General features: G+C 46.3%; 1 protein-coding gene across 1 annotated transcript in view; it reads right to left on the bottom strand.

Annotated features, from left to right (window-relative positions):
- Window positions 1–22,126, bottom strand: part of LOC139280730 (dedicator of cytokinesis protein 4-like) — a 511,619-nt gene that overhangs the window by 5,097 nt on the left and 484,396 nt on the right. The window contains exons 46-50 of the mRNA XM_070900388.1: window positions 19,800–19,920; window positions 18,854–18,935; window positions 18,590–18,699; window positions 17,444–17,513; window positions 1,953–2,069 (exon numbers count right to left, since the gene is read on the bottom strand). Of these exons, the coding sequence (XP_070756489.1) occupies window positions 1,953–2,069; window positions 17,444–17,513; window positions 18,590–18,699; window positions 18,854–18,935; window positions 19,800–19,920 (500 nt within the window). The remainder of the gene's footprint in view (window positions 1–1,952; window positions 2,070–17,443; window positions 17,514–18,589; window positions 18,700–18,853; window positions 18,936–19,799; window positions 19,921–22,126) is intronic.

Raw genomic sequence — 22,126 nt, 5'->3', positions numbered from 1 at the left:
AAAGCCAGAGCTGTCAACATTGCACAAATTCTAGGGGTAAAACTTTTAGTCACATGCCATATAACCAAAGTGTCCACTTGTGCAAAACCACACACACAGCAAAAAGTGGCAAGTTGCTCTTTCTTACCCCCACCCCACCCCCCCACGCCCCCCTCTTTTTGAATTGATGACTATTTATCTTTTTCACACTTTCTTCGTGGTCAGCCTGCCTACTCTGGAACAAGAACATGAGCGACAACTACAGAGACATGGTTATTCCTTGGTCACAGGCTAGTGGTAGATGTTTGTTAAGCAAATATCCACATCATCATAGGTGGTCCCTCGTATTGAGGATGACTTGAATATCCACATGAAGTACATTTAGTTGTATTGTGGGGAAGGCACTTTCTACTAAAATTCTACTAAGATGTGGCTAGACGGTGTCGCCGTAGCCACACCTGCAGCTAGTCAGCAATTTCTGTTGGACAACACTCATACAGACTTCCTGTGTCAGTCCCACCAAATTCTCAAATTTGTTAGCCCAAAAATCCTAAATTATCACTGGCATTGAGATAAACACAGTCCATACAAATGTCCAAGAGTTCAATCAGGATCCCAATAATCTTTTTACACATTTGGATTTTTAATTTTGCTGTTACAAGTAATAACTTAAAGGGTACTGAATATTTGAAAAACCGTCTGAAAGTGATTCACAGTGACATCTTATGCATGCCTGACTTCACTGATTGCTATTCAGCCAACAAATACTGTCTGGGTAAAAATTTTAGTCCCTCTCAGAAAAGAGCTGGATCCTAAAAAAAAACTTACCAGCTGCGGAGGAACAAACACATGATGTAATTTGTTATTGCTATACTGTCACCATTGAAATTCATAGATGCCGATGCGTAACAACAATGAAACTTTCACTTATATAGTGCCTTTAGCAGAGAAAAATATTCCAAAATGCTTCACAGAGACATAAGGGAAAGAATGGACACCAAGTCAAAGGAGTTAATAGGCATGACAAAAGTTCGGTCAGAGAGCTGAAGATGCGAAGGGGTTTAGGAAGCAATTACAGAGCATAGAGCCAAGGCAGCTGAATGTACGGCTGTCAATGGTGGGGTGAAGGAAGAATGCCCAAGAAGGCAGAGACAGAGGAATGGAATGTTGGAGGAGCCAGAGGAGATTATATAGATAGGGAGGGGCAAGGCCATGGAGGGCATTTCAATACGAGGATAAGAATTCTAAATTTGAGGTATTCGGGGGACAGCAACCCAATGGAAGTCAGTGAGGACTGGGACGATGAGCCAGTGAGATTGGTGCAGGAAACGATACAGGCAGCAGAGTTTCGGCCCAGCTGAATTTTCCGAAGACAGAGGATGGCAGATCGGCTACGAGAGAATTGGAATGGTCGATTATTGAGGTGACAAAGGCGTGGCTGAGGGCTTCAGTAGCAGATAACCTGAAGTAGGGACGAAGTTAGACAATATTATGGAAGTGGAATTTGCCAGCCTTTTTGATGGAGGATATGGGGTCAGCAACACAGCTTGGGTTGAATAGGACATCAAGGTTGCAAACAGTCTGGTTCACTGTGTATGTATAAAAGATCAAAATTGGTTAAAAATATGCAACTTAAGTGAATTTGACCTGGTACTTTTTAAATCACCGATTTTTAATATGTATAGGTGAGAATAATATTTCTCCACTTACACTCATTCAAAGACATCACAAATTCACCAAAAAAGAACTACTTCATAAAGATCTTGAATACTTACCAAAACTATTGATGTAACTGAATGCAAATGAGAATAGAATGTTTAAGAAAAGTTGCTTTTGCGAGGCTAACTGGAAGAGCAGTCATTCTGATGACCTCTGCTGGTGATCTTGCTATAAAATCCATTACTAGTGGTTTTATCCAGATATCATGGTCTGGTGCATTGCATAATTTGGAGTCACACTACATCTCATTTTACCTGTATGTGTTGGCCTGGGTGGGACAGGAGGAGACACCAGCCTTGCATTGTCTGATACACAGGTTCGAGCTTCCTTACCACTGTCTAGACTCCAACTACTAGGAGTTGGGTTCATTACTGTGAAGGAATAATACATGCACTGTTTAGTGTACTGAAAAGAGTCCCTAATTAATATATTTCATTCTTTTACATTTACTACCATTTGTTTCAGCGGATTGGCTTGTGCTCACTGACCGACATTAGCTCCCAGTCCCAGTCCACCCCACCCCCACTTCTCCAATTCAAAATGATCATCCTCATGTTCAAATCCCTTTAGGATCTCACCCCTCTCTATCTCTGTAACCTTCGCCAGTCCTAAAATGTTCCGTCAACACTGTATTCCTCCAAATCTGGCCTCTTGTGCATCCTTCACTCCTTTCATCCCCCCCCCCCCACCGCCCCACCACTGGTGGCTGTGACTTCAGTCGTCCAGGCCCCAAGCTCTAGAATTCCCTCCCGAATGACCTTTCTGCTCTCCACCTCCCACTCCTCCTTCAAGACTCATCTCTTTGACTAAACCTTTGGTCACCCCTCCTAAAATCTCTTTCTTTGGCTCGGTGTCCATTTTTGTCAGATTACGCTTCTGTGAAGAGACTCGAGACTTTTTTTTTTAGGTTTAAAGGCGATATATAAATTATTGTTGTTGTAATTAGGCATACATTTCAACAGATACAAATCTAATAATCTGTCACAATTGTAAGTTTACCAGTAATATATTCTCAAAATATTCATACAAACATCTTGTGCAATAAAACTTGTTAAATACAATGTAATGATGGCACTTTGGTACAATGGTCCCATTAGTAGCTTAGGACCTTGGGTGGGGGTGGGGGGGAGTGGCAGGGGGAGCTGTTTTACAGTTCGGAAAACTGGAAGAACGGGTTTCCCAATTTGTCAAGACCTAATTAATATTTTTTTGTCTCCGTTTCCCAGCCACAGCCAGTCAGATTGAGAAGCTAGCTGGCTGTTGGACAGGTAATCCTACAGGCCATAGCCAGGGAGGGAGGGAGGGATTGGAAAGGTCAGGGAGGTGGGGAGGGGGGGGGGGGAAGAAGAGATTGGAGGCCTCGGAGAAGGGGGGAGGGCAGATCGGAAAGACCCAGGGGGTGGGGTGGGAGGGAGAGGGTGGAAGCAGGCAAGCTGGATCCAGCTGTCCTTGCATCCCGTTAGCTGCCGGGTTTCCCGAGGCCCAGAAAACCCAGTCAGCCATGGTTAAATTTAAAATGGAGATTAAATCTGAGGTATGCAGCTTTATTATAATATTCACATGACCAACCCGCCTCCTGGGAATGGGTTGGTCGCCCGACACTGTTAAAACAGGAAGTAGGCGGGTTGGGGTCGGGTTTGTGATTTAAAAAATTTGATCATCCCAGCCAACCAAAACTCATCTATTTTTGGGGTTAAAATATCCCTCAATGTGTGGAAAAATGATTCATGTGCACGAATTACTTGGTAAATTGCTGTAACAATCAGGCACCTCTGTAAATCAGAGGACATTCTGCTTTCCAGACATCCCAATCTATTTTTCTAATCTTATTTGCAAGTTACTTTAATATAACACTCATAATACTCTATTGTCACAGTGGCAGAGTGAATAGCACATTTAATTTTTGCTTAATTCAAAAATGTAGATGGTATATTAAATACATCATAAAGAGCATAAACACAAGTACAGTTGAGAGAAGCCATCTAGGTCCATCCAGCTCATTCTTCCAGAATTCCTCTCACTCCATGATCATTGCATTCAACTGCCTCTTTAATGCCACCACTAACCTGCTCAAAAACCATTCAAGATATTAATCACTGTGTGAAGAAATGCTCCTTGATATTGGTCCTGCACTTAGCGTTTGGAATTTTGTACATATGTCTCCTTATCCTGTAGCTGTGGTCTAACTTGAAACATCACTTTGGATTAACCTTTTCTATTTCACTTCTACTCCTGAATGCACCTTATTTCAAGCTTGAAGTGCACACAATTTTCTAAACGTTCCTTATAACTCACTCCTCCAGTGGTCGCGATCAGCAGTTTTTTTTCCTTCTCTGCATCACTTCCAGAGTTTGGATGTTTACTTTGTTGAGCAGAACTGAATGCAGTCAGGAGCGAGTTTAGCAACGCAATTCAATTTCTATACCTGTTCTCATAAGTTATGATATAATTGGATCTGTATGATTGAATTACAGCTGTATAATTCACCCACATGACTAATCATATTATATCATATCCTTGTATACTGTATAATACATTTCCAAATACATTTATTGGAATACTAAATATTGTACATAGAAATATTGATGAACTGCCATTTTAAAAGATAAAATTCCAATCAAAATAAGTTAAACAAAATATGTATGTGGACAGAACAATAGCACATGAAATTTAACAGACATGCAAAGTTCTGCACAAAGGAAGGGAAAATGGGTGACATCTGTACTTTGTGAATGGTGTTGAAATGGCTAAGAATGAAGTTCAGACACCTCGGAATCTTAGTAGACTATACATGTTCAACCAATGCAAAGTAGCAATCAAAAAAGCCAATAGAATGTTGAACTACAGAAGCAAAACTGTAGAATATGAATCCACGGCAGTTGTAATCCAAGTATGCAGTGTGCTGGTCAGGCCACCTTAAGTACTGTGGTCAGTTCTGATCCCCGGGAACCAAGAGAGAAATTGGAGACAGTACAGTGATGAGCCATCAGGTTCATCCCTAGTGTCCAAGGTCTGAATTATAAGGAAAGACTGGAGAAACCTGGGCCTTTTAGTCTGCACAGGAGGCACCAGAAATATAATCTTATTGAGGTATACAGATAGTTAAAATAGAGAAGTCAGCCATGGCTCAATTGGTAGCACTCTTGTTTTTGAGTCAGAAGGTTGTGGGTTCAAGCCCCACTCCAGAGACTTGAGCACAAAAATCTAGGCTAATGCTCCAGTACAGTACTGAGGGGAGTGCTGAACTGATGGAGATACCATCTTTCAGATGAGACGTTAAACCGAAACCCCATCTCCCTCTCAGGTGGACGTAAATTATCCCATGGCACTTTTCTGAAGAAAAGCAGGGAAATTCTCCCCGGTGTCTGGCCAATCCCTCAATCAACATCATTAAAAAACAGATTATCTGATTGTAGAAGTTTGCTATGCACAAATTGGCTGCCATGTTTCGTACATTTACAACAGCAACTACACTTCAAAAGTACTTCATTGGCTGTAAAATGCTTTTGGACATCCCAAGGTTGTGAAAGACGCTACATAAATCTAAGTCTCTGGGGGAGAAATTCGGTGGTACCCCGTTGGCGCTAAATTTTCAAAATTTAAAAAGTCAGATGCAAAGGATTCTGAAGTTCTTCTTAATTGGGCTTTAGCACCCCAGGAAGGCAAGGAATGCTAAATCAAGCGCTAATGACCTCAGTGGGGCACTACAGGGGTACTACCACCAGAGCGCTGCCAAATTTCAGGTGACTTGCAGTCAGCAATCATCCTTCAATCCTTCACACTGGCTAATTCCAGCTCTTAAAGGGGAGGTTGTATCAATGTGCAGCTGCTCATTTTCATCATTCCTGGTACTGATGTCGACCTGAGAGCAAGTGAAACACGTCATGGCTATGGCTGTTCCCAATCCAAATCCAAGGGAGAGAGCTCATCGGTTCACTGACGTCGCATTGGAGGCATTGGTGGGGGCAGTGGAACAAAAGAGGGAAGTGCTGTTCCCGACAGGTGGAAAGAGGCCGTTGCTCCAGGTCTTCCAGCAATGTGGAGGAAAGTGGCACAGGAGATCTTGGCCAGTAGAGTCATGGAACGTAGCCTGACACAGTGTTGTAAAAAATTAAACGACCTCAGTCGAGTGGTCAAGGTGAGTACATGCTTCAACAGGTCCTACATACCAGCATCTGAACCTCTGTCTGTGCCCACTGCGCAAAGCACCACTCCCCCACCAAACATTTGCACCTTTGCAAACTCACATCCTCAGCTCAGACCTTGCTTACATGCACAGCTATTCAACAACAGCAGGCATATCTCCCAGACACACAGCTGGACTCTGATTCACACACACTCTTTTATTTTTCCAGGCCAAGATGGCACACAATAGGAGGGAGCAGCAGAGGACAGGCGGGGGTGAACCTCAGCTGCAGAAGCTCTCAGTCCTGGAGGAGCGAGTGTTGCGACTCATGGTGGGCGTGTGGCCATCGGTGATGTGGACCCCACTAGGGGCAACAACGATATTTCCATTCCCTCTCCTTTTCTCATCCCACTCTCCCCTCACACCATAAGGCTTTAGCATTTTCCAGCTCCTGACACTGTCTGCATTCCTTGCTCCATTCCTGCCCCCCTGCCCTCACCGTAACACGAGTCTTGTGTCTTTATGCTTTCAGATAATCAGCCAGCAGATGGCCAGCCTGTCTCTGAATCCCCCCGCCCCCACCGAGAGTGAGGAAGAAGAAAATGACCAGAGCACTGCACCACCGCATCTCTCACCCGCAGGCACCACCTCAGAGACTGGCACTACACGATCATTAGCGGCATACTTAGTAGAGGGGTCTGCGCTGGGTGATGCACCGGGGACTAGGGGGAAAGGGTATCTCGGGGGCCAGCACACTGGAGGGGGAGTTCGCGCGCGAGTTATGCAAAGAAAGGACTCAGATGAGGACCTCGATGGGGAATAAGGTTAGAGATCCACTCTACGACTGACTAGCTACCTGTCAAAGCTGTTGAAAGATAATTGACTTAAAATTGGAACTGCTGGAGGATGGAGCTTAAAGTCAATTGGCCGTGGAGTGCGGTGGGAAGGTGGCCTGGAAAAGTCTAGAGAAGGTGATAGAGAAAAGATCCTAGCGGCAGGAAAGATCCCAAAGAAATTACATTGAACAAAGATGTAAACAGAAAAGACCGATCAACCAGACACTGTGTATGCTGATGACTTTAATTGTTATGCTCATAATAAAGTAATGCAACTGAGTACTGTAGACAGTGAGTAAGTCTCATCTTAGCTCCTTTATTTAAACTCCAGAGTGCTCGTACAGCATGGGAGGCCTGCTTATACACAGTGTTCCCAAGGAATGCTAGGATCCCTTGGGACTCCAACAGGTAGGCCCTCTGATGACGGTATGATACAGGTTGCCTAGGGTTATATACATAACATCACTCCTCCCCAAAGTCAATAGTACACTTATTTACAGGGTGAGATGATCTGGGGCTTTTCGCTCCCTTGTCGATCGTCTCGGTACAAATGCAGGTGTGGGTGAGTTGGTTGGTTCTTCGCTGGGCTGCTGGGCTGCTGGGCAGCTGGCTTTGCTGGGCTGCGGGGGATGGCGAGTTCAGCTTTGTGGTCAACCGTGCTGTCGGTTGCCACTTGTGTGTGTATCGGAGGGTCGAAGTTGGTGGTGTCCTCTACAGGTTGCTCGTGGCTGTCTGTGAATTGCAATTTTGGTTTGGTCCAAATGCTTTCTGCAAGTTAATCCATTGGCAAGTTTGACCTTAAACACCCTACTTTGGCTATGATAGTGCCAGCAAACCATTTGTGACCATGTCCATAGTTGATTACAAATACAGGGTCATTGACTTCAATATCGCGTGACAAGTTTGCGCGATCATAGTACATGCTTTGTTGACGCCGCCTGCCCTCGATATGATCATGGAGATCAGGGTGGACAAGCGAGAGTCCTATTTTGAGTGCCCTTTTCACGAGCAGCTCAGCTAGGGGAACCCCGGTGAGCAAGTGGGGTCTGGTGCGGTCGCTGAGCAGGACTTGGGACAGGCGAGTCTGCAAGGAGCCTTCCGACACACGTTTCAAGCTTTGCTTGATGGTTTGGACTGTCCGTTCTGCCTGGCCATTGGATTCGGGCTTGAACGGGGCAGATGTGACGTGCTTGATCCCATTGCGGGTCATGAATTCCTTGAATTCAGCACTGGTGAAGCACCGCCCATTGTCGCTGACGACATCAGGCAGGCCGTGCCTGGTGAACATGGCTCGTAGGCTTTCGATGGTGGCAGTGGACGTGCTTACAGACATTATTACACATTCAATCCATTTTGAATAAGCATCCACAACACCCAAAGACATTTTGCCTAGAAACGGGCCCGCAAAGTCAACGTGGATCCTAGACCACAGTTTGGAGGGCCATGACCACAAACTTAGCGGTGCCTCCCTGAGTGCATTGCTCAGTTGAGAGCAAGTGTTGCACTGGCGCACGCATGACTCTAAATCGATGCCAGGCCACCACACATGGGATTTGGCTCTGCTTTCATCATTACTATGCCTGGGTGGGTACTGTATAGGTCGCATATGAACGTTTCCCTGCCTTTCTTAGGCAAAACCACGTGATTACTCCACAAAAGACAGTCCGCCTATATGGACATTTCGTCTTTGCGCCGCTGGAATGGTTTGATCTCTTCATGCATCTCCGCTGGGAAGCTGGACCAGCTCCCATAGAGGACACAGTTTTTTTTTTAAACCAGGGACAGTAAAGGATCCTGGCTGGTCCAGGTCCTAATCTGGCAGGCCGTAATAGGTGACACTTCGTTTTCGAATGCATCCATCACCAAGAGCAAGTCTGCAGGCTGTGCCATTTCCACCCCAGTGGTGGGCAATGGTAGCCGACTGAGAGCATCAGTGCAGTTCTCTGTGCCTGGTCTGTGGTGGATTATATAGTTGTATGCAGACAGCGTGAGCACCCATCTTTGGATGCGGGCAGAGGCATTGGTGTTAATCCCTTTGCTCTGAGAGAATAGCGATATGAGCGGCTTATGGTCAGTTTCTAGCACAAACTTGAGACCAAACAGATACTGGTGCATTTTTTTCACCCCGTAAATGCATGCCAGAGCTTCTTTTCCAATCATGCTGTAAGCCCTTTCGGGCTTGGACAAACTCCTGGACTCATAGGCGACCGGTTGCAATGTTCCCGATTCATTAGCTTGTTATAACACACACCCGGCCCCGTATGAAGACGCATCGCAAGCTAGCATTAATCGTTTACATGGGTTATACAGAACAAGCAGTTTGTTGGAACATAACATTTCTGGCTTTCTCAAAAGCAGCCTCTTGTGATTTCCCCCATACCCAGTCATCTCCCTTGCATAGTAGCACACGTATGGGTTCTAGTACGGTGCTCAACCCGGGTAGGAAATTACCAAAATAGTTGAGGAGTGCCAGGAACGACCGCAGCTCCATCACGTTCTGTGGGCTCGGCGCAAAAGCAAAAGACAGAAAGGAGATGAGGAAAAGTGGAGGGCAGAGAAACCCAAGGCAAAGAACAAAAAGGGCCACTGTACAGCAAAATTCTAAAAGGACAAAGGGTGTTAAAAAAAAACCTGAAGGCTTTGTGTCTTAATGCAAGGAGTATCCGCAATAAGGTGGATGAATTAACTGTGCAAATAGATGTTAACAAATATGATGTGATTGGGATTACAGAAACGTGGCTCCAGGATGATCAGGGCTGGGAACTCAACATCCAGGGGTATTCAACATTCAGGAAAGATAGAATAAAAGGAAAAGGAGGTGGGGTAGCATTGCTGGTTAAGGAGGAAATTAAGGCAATAGTTCGGAAGGACATTAGCTTGGACGATGTGGAATCTATATGGGTAGAGCTGCAGAATACCAAAGGGCAAAAAACGTTAGTGGGAGTTGTGTACAGACCTCCAAACAGTAGTAGTGATGTTTGGGAGGGCATCAAACATGAAATTAGGGGTGCGTGCAATAAAGGTGCAGTTATAATGGGTGACTTTAATATGCACATAGAGTGGGTTAACCAAACTGGAAGCAATACGGTGGAGGAGGATTTCCTGGAGTGCATAAGGGATGGTTTTTTAGACCAATATGTCGAGGAACCAACTAGGGGGGAGGCCATCTTAGACTGGGTGTTGTGTAATGAGAGAGGATTAATTAGCAATCTCGTTGTGCGAGGCCCCTTGGGGAAGAGTGACCATAATATGGTGGAATTCTGCATTAGGATGGAGAATGAAACAGTTAATTCAGTGACCATGGTCCAGAACTTAAAGAAGGGTAACTTTGAAGGTATGAGGCGTGAATTGGCTAGGATAGATTGGCGAATGATACTGAAGGGGTTGACTGTGGATGGGCAATGGCAGACATTTAGAGACCGCATGGATGAACTACAACAATTGTACATTCCTGCCTGGCGTAAAAATAAAAAAGGGAAGGTGGCTCAACCGTGGCTATCAAGGGAAATCAGGGATAGTATTAAAGCCAAGGAAGTGGCATACAAATTGGCCAGAAATAGCAGCGAACCCGGGGACTGGGAGAAATTTAGAACTCAGCAGAGGAGGACAAAGGGTTTGATTAGGGCAGGGAAAATGGAGTACGAGAAGAAGCTTGCAGGGAACATTAAGACGGATTGCAAAAGTTTCTACAGATATGTAAAGAGAAAAAGGTTAGTAAAGACAAACATAGGTCCTCTGCAGTCAGAATCAGGGGAAGTCATAACGGGGAACAAAGAAATGGCGGACCAATTGAACAAGTACTTTTGTTCGGTATTTACTGAGGACACAAACAACCTTCCGGATATAAAAGGGGTCGGGGGGTCTAGTAAGGAGGAGGAACTGAGGGAAATCCTTATTAGTCGGGAAATTGTGTTGGGGAAACTGATGGGATTGAAGGCCGATAAATCCCCAGGGCCTGATGGACTGCATCCCAGAGTACTTAAGGTAGTGGCCTTGGAAATAGTGGATGCATTGACAGTCATTTTCCAACATTCCATTGACTCTGGATCAGTTCCTATCGAGTGGAGGGTAGCCAATGTAACCCCACTTTTTATAAAAGGAGGGAGAGAGAAAACAGGGAATTATAGACCGGTCAGCCTGACATCGGTAGTGGGTAAAATGATGGAATCAATTATTAAGGATGTCATAGCAGTGCATTTGGAAAGAGGTGATATGATAGGTCCAATTCAGCATGGATTTGTGAAAGGGAAATCATGCTTGACAAATCTTCTGGAATTTGTTGAGGATGTTTCCAGTAGAGTGGACAAGGGAGAACCAGTTGATGTGGTATATTTGGACTTTCAGAAGGCTTTCGACAAGGTCCCACACAAGAGATTAATGTGCAAAGTTAAAGCACATGGGATTGGGGGTAGTGTGCTGACATGGATTGAGAGTAGGCAAAGAGTAGGAGTAAATGGGGACTTTTCAGAATGGCAGGCAGTGACTAGTGGGGTACCGCAAGGTTCTGTGCTGGGGCCCCAGCTGTTTACACTGTACATTAATGATTTAGACGAGGGGATTAAATGTAGTATCTCCAAATTTGCGGATGACACTAAGTTGGGTGGCAGTGTGAGCTGCGAGGAGGATGCTATGAGGCTGCAGAGCGACTTGGATAGGTTAGGTGAGTGGGCAAATGCATGACAGATGAAGTATAATGTGGATAAATGTGAGGTTATCCACTTTGGTGGTAAAAACAGAGAAACAGACTATTATCTGAATGGTGACAGATTAGGAAAAGGGGAGGTGCAAAGAGACCTGGGTGTCATGGTACATCAGTCATTGAAGGTTGGCATGCAGGTACAGCAGGCGGTTAAGAAAGCAAATGGCATGTTGGCCTTCATAGCGAGGGGATTTGAGTACGGGGCAGGGAGGTGTTGCTACAGTTGTACAGGGCCTTGGTGAGGCCACACCTGGAGTATTGTGTACAGTTTTGGTCTCCTAACCTGAGGAAGGACATTCTTGCTATCGAGGGAGTGCAGCGAAGGTTCACCAGACTGATTCCCGGGATGGCGGGACTGACCTATCAAGAAAGACTGGATCAACTGGGCTTGTATTCACTGGAGTTCAGAAGAATGAGAGGGGACCTCATAGAAACGTTTAAAATTCTGACGGGGTTAGACAGGTTAGATGCAGGAAGAATGTTCCCAATGTTGGGGAAGTCCAGAACCAGGGGACACAGTCTAAGGATAAGGGGTAAGCCATTTAGGACCGAGATGAGGAGGAATTTCTTCACCCAGAGAGTGGTGAACCTGTGGAATTCTCTACCACAGAAGGTTGTTGAGGCCAGTTCACTGAATATATTCAAAAAGGAGTTAGATGAAGTCCTTACTACTAGGGGAATCAAGGGGTATGGTGAGAAAGCAGGAATGGGGTACTGAAGTTGCATGTTCAGCCATGAACTCATTGAATGGCGGTGCAGGCTAGAAGGGCCGAATGGCCTACTCCTGCACCTATTTTCTATGTTTCTATGTTTCTGTTTTCTGGATGGCCTCCGTCTTGGGTTCGGTTGGTCTGATGCCGTCTGCCGCGATTCTTCTCCCTAAGAACTCGATCTCTGGCGCCAGGAAAACACACTTCGAGCATTTCAACCTGAGTCCCACGCGATCTAGCCGACTTAGAACCTCTTCCAGGTTCTGCAAGTGTTCAACGGTGTCCCGACCTGTGACCAGTATGTCGTCCTGGAAAACCACGGTGCGCGGAACCGACTTTAGCAGGCTCTCCATGTTCCTTTGGAAAATTGCCGCGACTGATCGAATCGCAAACGGGCATCTATTGTAGACGAACAGACCTTTGTGCATGTTGGATGCCGGTGAGGCCTTTCGACGATCCCTCTAGCTCCTGCGTCATGTAGGCTGAGGTCAGGTCCAACTTGGTGAACGTCTTTCCTCCAGCCAGGGTCGCAAATAGGTCATCTGCCTTGGGTAGCAGGTACTGGTCCTGCAGCGAAAAACAGTTAATTGTTACTTTATAGTCCCCACAAATTCTGACCGTGCCGTCACCTTTGAGAACCAGAACAATCGGACTGGACCACTCATTGAACCCCACCAGCGCGATGATGCTTTCTCGCTGCAGTCTGTCCAGCTCAATTTCCACCTTCTCTCACATCATGTATGGCACCGCCCGTGCCTTGTGGTGGATGGGTCGTGTACCAGGAACCAAGTGGATCTGCATCTTCACCCCCAAGAAACTTCCAATGCCTCGCTCAAACAACGACGGGAACTTGCTCAGAACCTGGGCACGAAGCATCTTCGACGGACGAGAGCGTTCGGATGTCGTCCCAGTTCCAACTGATTTTTCCCAGCCAGCTTCTGCCGAACAGTGTGGGGCCATCTCCTGGTACAATACATAGTGGGAGTTCGTGCACTGCTCCATCATAAGAGACTTTTACTTCTGCGCTGCCAACAACAGGAATTAGCTCTTTGGTGTAAGTTCTTAGCTTGGTATGAATGGGGCTAAGCTTGGGCCTGTGTGCCTTGTTGCACTACAGCCTGTTGAAGGCCTTTTTGCTCATGATAGACTGACTCGCTCCAGTGTCCAGTTTCATGGATACTGGAATTCCGTCCAGTGGTGAAGGTTGTGTAGCCCGTACACTTCTGCGTCCTCGGTTTGAGCCTCTAGTTCAGCCTGATCCACCATGGATCAATCTTCCTCTGCAACGTGGTGGTTTTCAGGGTTTGCAGCTCATCTGCACATTCGCTGGAGGTGTCCCATTGTTCCGCAGCCTTTGCACGCATAGTGTTTGAAGCAGCATTGATGGGCTCGATGATCACCTCCGCAGCGCCAACAAGGTGTTAATTGCCTCGCATTAACGATTGATGGCAGACTCTGAGTCATCTGAGGTCGTGCAGCTGCCGGCGTGTACCTTCTGCCATATGCATTCCTGCCTGAAAACGACGTTACTTTGTGTACAATACTAGCCGAAACCTCTATGTTGCAAAGTTTGTTTGGTGTTATCGCTGGTGGACATAAATGCCTGGGCTATCGTTATGGCTTTACTCAGATTCGGTGTTTCAACAGTCCATAGTTTGCAAAGGATAACCTCATGGCCAATGCCAAGCACAAAAAAGTCTCTTAGCATTTGCTCCAGGAATCCATCGAATTCACAATGTCCTGCAAGGCACCTCAGTTTGGCAACGTAGCTCGCCACTTCCTGGCCTTCAAACCGTTGACACGTGTAGAATCGATATCTTGCCATCAAAACGCTTTCTTTTGGATTTAGGTGCTCCGGGACCAGTGTACACAGTTCTTCACAGAATTTGGTTGTTGGTTTCAGCGGAGCTAGAAGATTCTTCATGTGGCCATAGGTTGTTGCCCCGCAGACGGTAAGGAGGATCGCCCTTCGTTTGGCAGCGTTCTCGTCCCCTTCCAGCTCATTGGCCACGAAGTATTGGTCGAGTCGCTCCACGAAGGCCTCCTAATCATCCCCTTCTGAGAATTTCTCCAGGATACCAAAAGTTCTTTGCATTTTCGCATGGTTGTTCGTTATCTCGTTGCCAATTGTTATGCTCATAATAAAGTAATGCAACGGAGTACTGTATACAGTGAGTAAGTCTCACCTTAGCTCCTTTATTTAAACTCCAGAGTGCTTGTACAGCATGGGAGGCCTGCTTATAGACAGTGCGCCCAAGGGATGCTGGGATCCCTTGGGACTCCAAAAGGTAGGCCCTCTGGTGGCGGTACGATACAGCTTGCCTAGGGTTACATACATAACATTAACGATGACAACTCGCTGTTTCACTTTTTATATTAAGTTAGTTTCAGAATTTGAAATCATGTATTCCTGTATGCAATCAGCTGCTTTCAAAACTGCATTCTCAACAAGGGTGATGGCCATGCACTCCGAGATGACAGGTCCAATGGCAAAGGTGCCGGAGAGCCTCTCAGCAATGGTAAGGAACATGGAGGAGTCCTCCTTCAACATTGCACAGAGCTCAGTGCACACCATGGAGCCCATCATTGCCAGACTGCAGACAATGGTAGACTCCCAGAGAGACTGTGGGGATCCAGACTTCATGATGCGTGTGATGGGCTATGTGGCAGCTTCCATTGCATCACAGGCGGAAGCAACGCAACATCTTAGTGCTGTAATGCAAAGAATGGTTGGTGGCATCGAGTCTCAGACTGCTCTCATGCAGTCTCAGCAGGATGCCACGCAAGCTCTGACTGCTGCCAACATTGCTGGGTCCACCACTGTTGACTGGGGATCTCATGATGTTGCAGCAGGCAAGCAATCTGTGCAGATAGGTAGGGATGCTGAAGTATTGCCCTGGATGAGTGGCAGTGGGTCAGTGGAGCGGGCACCTGCTGTCCTCTCAGGATGACAGCATTTCTGATTCCACCACTGCCATTCTGCCATTGCACTTTTCGCTACCTGTCATCCAGCAAGCCCCCAGCCTGAGGTGGTAGTCGACAGCTGGGCCTTCTGTGGTCTCTGGTCCTGACACTCAGCAGCCTTCCACCAGCCGTGCTGCAGCCAGAGGGGACACACTACGTAGGAGTAGAAGAATAGGTAAAGGCAGTGTTAAGAGGGGATATAAGGTTTTGCACAAGGGTGAATAGTAAATTTAATTGTTGTTTACATATGTGGTTAATGTTTTTGAATAAAAATTTTAATTGGAATATTGTATATTTGGTGCTGTCTCTCATTTCAGTTTTGGGGCTGTGGTATGGAATAAGAAATTGATGTAATGAAGGGTACGTGCAGAGCAACTGGGAAGCGGCCTGGAATTCATTGGAACTGAAGTGTGACGAGACGGTCGCGGACCGCCCTTGCACAATGGCGATCGAGTGCCTGGCCCCCTCCATTGCTGCTGTTGTTGCTCCTGTTCCTCCTCCTCCTCCTTCCGACATGGTGGAGCTATGCCTGCGCTCCCATGATGGCCAAGTTGTGTAGCCGGCAGCAGACGATGACGAAAAGGGACACCCGCTCAGCCGAGTACTGGATCACTCCTCCCGAGCGATCAAGGCAGCGGAACCATTGCTTGAGCACTCCGATGGTCTGCTCGATGATGTTCCTGGTAGCAACATGGCTCTCATTATATGAGTGTTGGGCAGGAGTGTTGGGGTTGCGGAGGGGAGTCATGAGCCAGGTGGAGCGTGGGTAGCCCTAGTCTCCAACCAGCCAGTCGCGAGCTTGATGTGGTGGCTGGAAGAGAGCTGACACACCAGTCTGGCACAGGATGAATGCATCGTGGCTGCTGCCAGGATAGTGAGCATTGACGGTAAGGATTTGCTGTGTGTGGTCACCAACTGCATAGTTAGTGAATGGTAGCCTTTGCTGTTACTGAATACCTCAGGATTATTCTGTGGTGCCCTCAAAGCGGTGTGGGCGCCGTGCACCATGGGGAAGCCTATTATCCTGGTAAAGGCACATGCACGCTCGTGCTGCTTCTGCCTGGTGATGGGGAAGGAAATGTAATCCCTTCTCCTTCTGTAGAGAGCATCTGGGACCTCGCAGATGCAGCAATGGACGGCAAATTGGGAGATGTTGGAGATGTCTCATGTTGCACACTGGAAGGATCCGCTGGCATAGAAATTGAGCGCGATGGTGACCTTGAGAGAGCTGTCCTCACCCTGGTCTGAGGTTCAAGGTCTGGTTGCAGGAGATGGCAGAGCTCGGTGACCACTTCCTTGCTGAGGCACAGCCTTCGAACACACTGTTCCTCAGTGAGATTGATGTAGGAGAATTGTTGCTGGTTTACCCTGGGTGGGTAAGGCCTCCTGTTGAAAGTCCTGTTGGCCCTCCTCCCTCTGGCCACATTTTGCTGTCTTTCTCTCTGCCTCAGTTGTCTTCGACAGTGACGCTGGAGCACAAGGTCCAGTGCCAGCACAGCCCCCATGAAACAATAAAAATGTTGGACTTTAAATCTACCCTCAATGAAAGACACGAATCTTTATGAGCCAGAACATTCCTTCAACTGCAAATCGCTTAAGTCGCTCAAAACGCCTGATTGCCTTTGCGCAACTAAGAAGGAACCATTATTGGCCGACTAAAAGTAAACCAGATGCTGGTGCCTTTAAATAGCGCTCCTCCAGCCGACATCTGACTGAAACCCAACCGCTGAAGCGGTCGTTGTCGTTGTCAGCGTCAGGCGTAAAACCAGGGGGCAAGGGCCAATTTTTGTTCCAGGTCGCTGCGCACGATGATGACGTCAGTATAGCCAGGCGCAGCGGGGCGCTACGTGCTACTGCCGCCGCAAAACCCCCACCGAATTTAGAGGGAGGTGCTGTTCTCGCCATGCCTGGTCGCAAACTCATTTGTGCCTTATTAGTGCCCCCGGCACAAATGGAAGGTGCAAAGCAGCCCGATTCCTCCCCCTTACTTTTTAAGAGAATGGAAAAAGTAAATCCAGAATACTACTTTAGAAGAGAAAGTATGACAAAGCTACAGGTTCAAACTGGGAAAAAGTAAATTTAAGATTAGTATCAGGAAGCTACTCTCCACACAAAAAGTGATCAACACATGGAATGCACTAATGCACTCTCAGACAGAGCAGTGGAGGTGAAAACCCTGGAATAATTCAAGAACCATTCGGATGCTGAAATGGGAAGACTAGAGGGTCATTCTGGATGAATGGATTAATGTGGCCTGAATTGCCCTCCTCATCTGTAATTATATTCTGATCCAGTGGTCTTGATTTTCAGATTGACCAACCTAAACTTGATTGTCCAGTGTAGTATAACAGCAATAATGAATTACTTAAGAAAAGATATACGTAGAAAGGGAATTGTAGCATACACCGACCTTTTTCAGGTGCAGATAAATTGGGATCACTTCTGGGCATGCAGGAATCACCGATCTGTTGGGTAAGTGTCTGCTGGTAAAAAAAGGGTTTATTGCAACAATGAGAAGTACCAACTCATCAAATATGACAAAAGATGCAATGCCTCTACACTACTAAATGAAGCACCTACTGGAAAGAAACACCTACACCATCGCTGGAAGAGAATATCTGACAAAAACATGACCTGTTAAAATGCCACAACAATTCAGGTTTGTTCATAGTTAAAAAGGGATATTTTTGAACAACTGAAAATTTATCATAAAGGTACTCTGAGGGTAAAACCTAGTCAAGGCTTTATTTATTTTGCAATACCAGTCTATTCAAAATGAAGACAGTAGCTTTGTAAAAAGATTTTCACTATTTTAAAACCACTGTTGTAAGCAAAGTTTAGTTTAGTACATTGTGCAACATCATCAATTGTAGCACTAATGGGAACGTCATCTGTCACCAAAGAAGGTTGCTTCACCTCAGTATACAGTGACGAACACAAAATCAGCATTGTAACCTCCTGAGATTAAAAACAAGTGAGAAAAATGCATAAGCCCAGTTTTATGATTAAAAAAGCAGATTAACATCCTGACTATATTTTAGCCTCTTAGTTGTGTGTAAAACTAAGAAACAAATCTAAAGCAGCCTTTATTTCTTCCAATTTTAAGAAGTTGACGACCTTACTATCCAGTACTTATGTCGACTGACACACAATCTGCCTAGTTTACGGTTATTTAGGCCTATGTTCAGGATCAGCAGCTCATTTTCACCTCTGTCCTGTCCTGCTGCCATGTCCATATCCTCTATTTCCTGTTCAGAGCAGAACAAAAAAGTCTTTGGTCAAGATAGTTTAACCCTAACTGATTGTATTTGACCTTTCCATGCTCCCAAGAGTCATTGTTTCCATAGAGTATTTAATCATCTACCCGCCAACTTCTCTTCAAGCTTGTTTTGAACCAGAGCTCTGTCCAACTTTTATTTGCCATCAAGTTAATCTACAAAGCCTAAACTGCTTTTTCTGAGAGGAATTGATCCATTTTATTTTGAATGCTGCAATCAAGTCCACAGGCTTATTTGAGAGAAATACTGACACTGACCTTTCTTCGTGGTGTGCTTACCTGTGCAGGTTCCATGGATATTGGATAAATGGCACTACAAGGCCGTTCTCTGGGAGACAAGCATGTATTTTCTCTTGAATGTTTGTGCTTATCAGATAGCAGTGGGGAACCTAAAATATACAGTAAGCAAACAATTTCTTTTAAACTATTTGACCATTATAGTCACACAAAAATATTCATACTTTCAAACATTTGATATCCTTTGACAATCAGTTTGCTCTTTAACTTTAAAAAGGAGCAGTTAATTGGATTGAGCAGACCTACCTCTGGCACTGGATGGAGCTGAACTAGTAACATTTGGAGAGGCTGAATGTGTGGAGCTTAAGCTCGAGGTAGATGGACTTGCCTACAAAGAATATACAATGAGTTTATTATTAAAGACATACTTTACTTTCGAACAACAATAAGTTATTTCCAAATAGGCTAGAATAACATTATTTTGAAACCTATTAACGGGATACAAACTGCTGCTGTCTCCTTTCAAACCATCAGGGGCCCACCTCACCATGTGTTACTGCTCATCAACTATACTGTCCTCATTTATGGAATTTACTCATGCCAATAGAAGCAACAAACCTACTACTTTGGCCAGTCCAAGGGGACAGATGCACCAACATCAGTGTCCTCGCCCAGGCTAACATCCCCAGCATTGAAGCACGAACCACACTCGATCAGCTTTGTTGGGCAGGCCACTTAGTTCAAATGCCAGACAAGAGACTCCCTAAGCAATTGCTCTACGCGAAGCTCCTTCATAGCAAACGAGCCAAAGGTGGGTAGCGGAAACATTATAAGGATACCCTCAAAGCCTCCCTGGTGAAGTGCGACATCACCACGAACACCTGGGAGACCCTGGCCAAAGACCGCCCTAGGTGGAGAAAGTGCATCCGGGAGGGCATTGAGCTCTTCGAATCTCAGCGCTGTGAGTGTGAAGAGATCAGGCGCAGGCAGCGGAAGGAGCGTGTGGTAAATCAGTGCCACTCGCCCCCCACCCCCCCCACCGACGAATGTCTGTCCCACCTGTGACAGGGTCTGTGGCTCTCGTGTTGGACTGTTCAGCCACCAAAGAACTCACTTTAGGAGTGGAAGCAAATCTTCCTCGATTCCGAGGGACTGCCTCTGATGATTTGGTCAGTTCAAAGTACCTGTTTAAATCGAACAGGATATATTTAATACAATATCGTGATTTTCATTTATAGAAGACATAATATACCTGCATATGAAAGACTTCATCAGAGCTTTCAGACTGCCCAGTGATGTTGCTAACTTCAGCTGATGCTTGTGATGACAAGGATGAAGAAGAATACCTGTTGAATGCTGGGTAACTTAATGGGCTGCAAGAAAGAGCAGAACATATATCAGCATGAACACCAACATTTTTCTTCTCTCTGGCGGCAATGGCAGACATGATTATATTGAAAGAAATGTAATCTACTGAGTGGCTAATTATTTTTTTAAACTGACAGCTAGTTTACCATTTTTCTTTTCAATCCTCGGCACAATGCTGGTTTGTGAGCACTCTCAATGCACAGCGATACAGAAATAAGCTACTCTCTGTGGTCAAGTGACAGGCTGCTGATTTATTGAGAATGTGGTTGGTATTTGAAGACAGCCAGTTACTTCCAGCTTTACAGTGTGAATTCTCATCTGAGTTCACATCTTGGTCTCAGTTGATATACGCACTCTGGAATTTTCAGGAGTTAGGTTTGCCAGTGACTGCCGAGTTGTCGAAGAGTAGGAAGTTTAATGTGAGGGATGTCTTGGAGGGGAGGGACCACCACCTTCAAACTAAAGTGAATTTCTTGACATGTCAATGAAAAAGCACTTGCTCCAAAGTGGAACATTCCAAGTGTAGACATTTTAAAGTCCTTACTCGACAGTATGAAACCACACGAGGCACATTCTGGGGATAAGGTCACCCTGTGATCTGAACTCTTTATTCACAGGGCTCCAAAGACAGTGACCCTGCATAGGACCTCCCTTTTTATACCTGAGTGATCAGGTAAGGAGTGTCTCCCACAAGTTCACCCCTTGTGGTCAAGGTGTGCATCTAAGTTGAGTGTATACAGTAATGCAGTGGTGTTACATTGTGGTTACATACATGACATCACTTCACCCCACAAAGTCTTATTGGAATCATAGGTTTAGTCTTTCAGGTGGTCTACGCTCCCTCGTGGAGCGCTGCAGTTGGGGCTCTGGTTGTTGGACACTGACATGAGTGTCTGTCACCTGTGGTGATTCTGGCCTGTCCGGACTGACCTCAGGGGCTGTGCATTCTTCTGATTGCTCTTGTTGCTCGTTCACTGGCGGTGTGGTGAGCTCCATCTCATGGTCTTCTTCAGGTACCTCCGTGTCGATGCTGAACCTTTTTTTTTTTAAACTTGGTCCAGATGCTTACGGCATATCTGACCATTGTTGAGTTTTACCACGATGACCCTATTCCCCTCTTTGTCAATTACAGTGCCCTCAAGCCATTTGGGCCCCATGGCGTGATTGAGGACGAATACAGGATCATTTATTTCTATACATTTCCCCCTCGCATTACGGTCGTGGTACTCGTTTTGTGACTTGCGCTTGCCCTCAACTATGTCGGCCAGGACTGGGTGAATGAGGGATAACCGAGTTTTGAGTGTCCGTTTCATTAATAGCTCTACGGGCGGGACCCCCGTGAGCGCGTGCGGTCGGGAGGCGCGATAGGCAGCATTGTAGGGAGGGCCCTTGAATCCTGAGCATACCTTGCTTTATGATTTGGACCGCACATTCCACCTGACCATTGGAGGCCGGCTTGAATGGCGCAGTCCTGACGTGGTTGATGCCATTGCCCGATATAAACTCTCGGAATTCGTAGCTTGTGAAACATGGGCAATTATCACGAACCAGGATGTCTGGCAAGCCATGGGTTGCAAAGATCGCATGTAGGCTTTCCACGGTGGTGGATGACGTGCATGAATTCAGAATGATGAACTCGATCCATTTCGAGTACGCATTTACCACAATAAGGAACATCTTACCCATGAACGGGCCCGCGTAGTCAACATGAATGTGTGACCATGGCCTGGTGGGCCAGGGCCATGGGCTGAGTGGGGCCTCCCTGGGGGCATTACCCAGCTGGGCACACGTCGTGCACCTGCAAACACAATGTTCCAGGTCTGAATCAATTCCAGGCCACCAAACGTTTGACCGGGCAATGGCCTTCATCAGCACAATGCATGGGTGCTCGCTGTGGAGTTCCCTGATGAATGCCTCCCTGCCCTTCTGGGACATAACTACCCGGCTGCCCCATAGTAGGCAGTCGGCTTGGATGGAGAGCTCATCCATCCGCCTGTGGAACGGTCTGACCTCCTCAGGGCATGCTCCGTATGCGGGTGCCCAATCCCCAGTCAGGACACATTTCTTAATCAGAGATAGGAGGGGATCTGTGTTTGTCCAGATTTTGATCTGGCGGGCTGTGATGGGGGAGCCTGCGACAGCCATGACCATCTCGGCGCTTTGCTCCGCTGCCCCCTCAGTGGTGGCCAGTGAAAGCCTGCTGAGCGTGTC

The sequence above is a fragment of the Pristiophorus japonicus genome, chromosome 15 (genome assembly GCF_044704955.1).
Source record: "Pristiophorus japonicus isolate sPriJap1 chromosome 15, sPriJap1.hap1, whole genome shotgun sequence".
Lineage (NCBI taxonomy): Eukaryota > Metazoa > Chordata > Chondrichthyes > Pristiophoridae > Pristiophorus > Pristiophorus japonicus.
Note: the sequence above shows the minus strand (reverse complement) of the source record. Positions and strands in the feature narration are given on the sequence as shown.